A 5014-nucleotide genomic window follows, 5' to 3' on the forward strand; every position below is an offset into this window, starting at 1 on the left:
CTCTGGATGTGTTTAGTGGGGGTGCTGATGTTGGAACTTCTTCATCTACGGAGATATATTCCTCTGCCGAAAGCCCGTCTTACCATCGATAGGTTGAACGAGGTTTCCGAATTCCTCAGTGTCCTCGGTAACCTCTGACTCACAAATGGCAGGCAAAAATCCACACTTGGCCGGAAAACACTTCCTGATCATTTCTCTGGGAACTTCCTCCCAGGCTTGCTTTACCCACTGTATTGCTTGCAGCACATCAACTGTACTCACGATTTCGGCGGCGGTGGACCGACTGTTAATATGTGAAACTACAAACTTCAGCAGTAGTTTTCTGTAACGGACCTTGAAGTTCTTGATCATTCCAGCATCAAGTGGCTGAAGGCGAGATGTCGTGTTAGGTGGCAAAAACACCATCTTGGTGTTGGAATACAAACCTTTAAATCGCTCGGATGAGAGCCAGCATTATTGAGAAATAAAATGATTGGTGATTCCCTTGGTTTCTTCTTTTCTTGTTGAGTTTGTCCAATAGCTCTTTGATTATTTCTGAATTCATCAAGGATTTGGGATTCGAGAAATATTTTACATGCAGAGGCCGTTTCCTTGGCAAATTCTTGAAGCACCTTGGATAAAGGCTCCTCCAAATGACAACGGGCTCCTCTTTGTCACCATTGGCATTTGTAAAAAGTGCCACGGCCATACGTAACTTGGACTTCTTACCACCTCTGCACCTCCGCCCTTTCTCGGCTAGGCTTTTCTCTGGCGGTGCCCGGAAGAAACATCCTCTTTCATTTTCGTTCCATATGTCTTCAGGACTGTGACCTTTGCAAACCTCTCTCAACCTCTCCATCCACGATCAACTGCCTCCGTTTGAACCTGGCCGGATTCACCCTCTGCGACCCTTTGTTTCTGATGCTTCCAGCATTCTAGCCAGCCACTCGACGCCTTGAAGTCAGGATACTTCCCCAGCCTTGCGGCTATCGTCGATGCTTCCTCCCGTAGCGTAGGACCGTTTATCGGAACCATTGAGTCCCTTGCTAGGCAGTACCACTTGCACATTGCTTCATTGATCTCTTCCTGTAACGAAGTCATGAATAGACAAACTCTGTTGACATGATCATTGAGCTTTATTCGTGCTCGAAGGTCTCGAGTCTCTTGTTGTGTAATCGACCATACAAAGATCACGTGTTAGGGGAATCTCGTTACATCTTTCCCCTTATAAAAACAAAACAAAAAAAACAAAGAACAGAATGCTACTAAGTGTCCGCAATGCACTATTACTAGTTATATAACGTTCTGTGTCCACGGATGGTTAAGTTCCCTGTTGTGGACCAGGTTAGTTTCGAGAGATTACATAGTCCTTGTGCCAGGCAGGAGCCTGGCGGGTACGATTCGATCTTTGGAGACCATTGTGGCTGTCCGTCGGCTTCCGGAAGTTCGGGCTCTGGAATTGGCGGCTCCTTTGTTCTCTGTATGTGTCTGCGGTTGCGCCTGTACTCTGTGTCGCCCACCTTTACCACATAGCTCCTGTCGGCAACTTTTCCAGTACAGGTTCCTGGACTCCATGTGTCCTTACCGGGAAGTTTCATGCGTACTGTCTCTCCCGGCGTGATGGCCTTCAGTGGCTTGGCAGCTCTGTTGTAATAGTGTTGCTGACGCTGCTCAGCCCCTGCTAGGGCGCGAGTATCACCTCCAGTGTCATAACGGAGCTTCAGGAGGCTTTCTGCAATTGGCAACAGGGTTTTGCATCGTCGCCCCAAGAGACGTTGTGCCGGGCTCGTTCCGATTCCTTCTGTAGGCGTGTTGCGCCAGTCAAGCAGAGCCAGAAATTCTGACTGACCAGAGTCCTTACATTTCTTAAAGAGTCGCCACGGTGAGCTCATCGCGTATATCAAAATATGGATAAAGGCACTGGGAAACATCACCTCTGGTTAGAGGCCAACCGCGCTGTATGGTCAGTCGCAGTTCTTGCAAGACAGGATCATCTGCTGATGCACTCTCAATTTGACGCCATCGGGCACCACTGACGGTAAGGTCTTGAAGTAAGGCCTTGTGATCAATCTCCTCCAGCTCATGGACAAATTCGGACACTTCCTCGTCGGGTGGGAAGGCTCTGCTAAGTGTGTCAGCGAGGAACAACTCCTTGCCTCTCTTATATCGTATATCGAGGTTGTACCTTTGGAGGCGAAGCAACATACGCTGAAGGCGTTGGGGTTCTGAGTTAAGGGACTTGCGCACAATGGCCTCCAAGGGCTTATGATCGGTTTCAACCATTACCACATCTCTGCCATAGATGTATGTGTCGAATCTTTCGCACGCGAAGACGATCGCCAAGAGCTCTTTCTCGATTTGAGCGTAACGGGTCTCCGCCGATGTTAGAGCCCTGGATGCGTAAGCCACAGGCTGCCCTTTCTGCAAAATGGCAGCTCCTAGACCCGATTGTGATGCATCACATTGAAGGGTCACTTCGTCACTAAGGTTGTAGTAACGGAGGATCGGAGTGCGAGTGACTGCTTCCTTCAGTTGGTTAAGTGCAGTGTTCTGTGCGTCATCCCAACACCACTCAGTATTCTGCTGTGTCAGCTCTCGTAATGGCTTTGTCAGGTCCGACAGGTTAGGGAGAAATTTGCTGAGGTATTGTGCCAGGCCCAGTAGCCTCTGCACTCCAGCCTTGTCTGTGGGGGCCGGCATGTCTCGAATGGCTTTGACTTTGGCAGGGTCCACTTGTAAACCATCACCTGTTGCCATATGGCCAATGAAGGACACCTGCGTCTGTCTCAGTTTTAGCTTTTCAGTGTTCAGCTTAAGCCCGCGATCCTGGCACAGCTGAAGAAACGCCTTCAGGGTCTTGTCATGGTCTTGTGTCGCTTGTTCCATGGTCTCGCCATAACCAACAACAACAAAATCATCAGCGATTACTTCAATGTGCGGCATCCCTTCGATTAGCTCGTGCATTCTTCGCTGGAAAACTTCTGGAGCTGACCGGATCCCAAAAGGCATGCGTTTCCACCGGTATCGGCCAAAGGGAGTGTTGAACGTGGTTAGGTAGGTCGAGCTATCATCTAGTTTGATATGCCAGAAACCATTTCTGACATCTAGTTTTGTAAAGACCTTTGCTCCATGCAAGCGTGTTGCTACATCTTCTATGGTCGGAAGAGGGTAGTGTTCTCTCTGGATCGCTAGGTTTAAGTCCTTCGGGTCCAAACACAACCTCAGTTTCCCGTCCTTCTTTGGGACGACCACAAGGGAACTGACCCATGGCGTTGGTGCTGTTATAGGAGCGATTATGTCACGTTCCGTCAGACGCTGCAGCTCTGACTTGAGTTGTTCACGTACAGAAACAGGCACTCGGCGGGGGGGATGCTGTACGGGACTAACAGTGGGGTCAACTTTGATGTGATATTCGCCATCAAGTTGCCCGACTTCTTCTGCGAAAACTTCTGGGAACTGTTTCACGAGACTTTCTTTTGACATGCCGCTTAGATTGTCCTCCACTGAGTAAACTGATGCGTTTCCGGTAGTTGGCTTGTTAATGGCGTCATTATCGGTGTACTTAACGATGTTCATGCCAATGCACGCCTTTCGTCCTAGAATGGGACGAATGTTCTTGTTATCGACCAGCTTGCAGTCCAAACGGTAGGTAACATTGTCACGCCATACTCTAAGTGTAACTTGACCAAGAACCAGAAGCTTTGAACCACCATAAGCTGAGATCGCCGAGTTTGTGGGTTTAATCTGTTTTAGGTCAGGATCATTGGCAGCTTTCTTGTATAAATGAACTGGAATAACATTGCACTGTGCACCAGTGTCTGGCTGGAAACGCAGGTAGTTCCCAGATTCAAGGCATAGCGTGTCGTCAAGCGTGACAACTGCAATCTCGCTGATCACATAAATTTCGTCTGAATCATCGCCGTGGTTAGCCTCTTGGTCAATAGCCTTAACGCTTGAGTCGCTCTTTGCGTCTCGGCGCTTTCCACTTCGACAAACGGCTGCAAAATGGTTTAGTCGACCACAGTTGCCGCATGTTTTACCGCGAGCAAAACAATTATTTGGCTCGTGTATCCGCCCACAATTTCCACATTCTTTTGTTGACTCGCCGGTGTCTCCTTTCTTGCCACGTGGACGCCAAGGCTCACAGTATCTCCCTCACTGACCTCTTTTAGTTGTGCCGCTGTACTTTCCGAAGCACGACAGATCTCGTCGGTTTTCTTTAATGTGAGTTGCGATTCTCGCAACAGTCTTTCCCGTACTTTGACATCGCGAAAACGGTCACGCAATATTTCCTCGGATGTGATAGTGTGGAATTCACAGCCCTCGGCAAGCTTTCTTAATGCCGTTTTATACTGGTCGTAGCTCTCACCGGCTTTCTGTGCCCGCTTGTTAAAACGGTAGCGCTCAAACGGAACATTTTTGCGAGGTTGGCAATAATCGGCGAACTGTTGTAATACCGGTTCGATTTTGCTCTTGTTTCCCTCGTCTGACCAGTCAAAAGTAGAGTAGACATCTCTCGCTTCTTCTCCGATCACGGTTAGTAGTGTAGCTACTTGTATCGCTTCTGTTTTTTTGTTTAATTCTGTTGCAAGGGAGTAGTTGCTCCAAGCAAGACGAAATTTCTTCCATTTTTCTGCTATATTGTCGTCGTGGATCTCGAGTGGAGGCGGAGGCGGTAGATTAAATCCAGTGGCCATAGTGGATTGACTACTACTCGTGTCTTCGCTTCGAGGGGTACTGGTTGTGGATTCGTTTCCGCTTTCGCTGCCACCATGTAACGAAGTCATGAAGAGACAAACTCTGTTGACATGATCATTGAGCTTTATTCGTGCTCGAAGGTCTCGAGTCTCCATACAAAGATCACGTGTTTGGGGAATCTCGCTACACTTCCTACTTCCCGTCTCGTGCTCTCTTGAAGCCGGATTAGCCCATGCTTTCATAGCGAGCTCGGATCTTGGTTTCGTGCGGTTTTACGTAATGTAAAATTTATTTTAGTCTTTTATGTAGGTATATATACAGGTCACTTATGCTTATG

At 48.3% G+C, this 5014-nt stretch overlaps 1 protein-coding gene across 1 annotated transcript; it reads right to left on the minus strand.

Moving 5' to 3' along the window:
- Nucleotides 1-825: 825 nt before the first annotated feature.
- On the minus strand, nucleotides 826-4812 carry LOC146471987 (uncharacterized). The gene is made up of 4 exons (XM_085120787.1): nucleotides 4082-4812; nucleotides 1914-3977; nucleotides 1500-1711; nucleotides 826-1065 (listed from the first exon to the last, which is right to left on the minus strand). The coding sequence occupies exons 1-4, from the start codon at nucleotides 4764-4766 to the stop codon at nucleotides 826-828; spliced, it is 3201 nt and encodes a 1066-aa protein (XP_084976913.1). The 5' UTR covers nucleotides 4767-4812.
- Nucleotides 4813-5014: the final 202 nt, after the last annotated feature.

This window comes from Pavona decussata, unplaced genomic scaffold (assembly GCF_977016875.1).
Source record: "Pavona decussata unplaced genomic scaffold, jaPavDecu1.1 SCAFFOLD_102, whole genome shotgun sequence".
NCBI classification, from domain to species: Eukaryota; Metazoa; Cnidaria; class Anthozoa; order Scleractinia; family Agariciidae; genus Pavona; species Pavona decussata.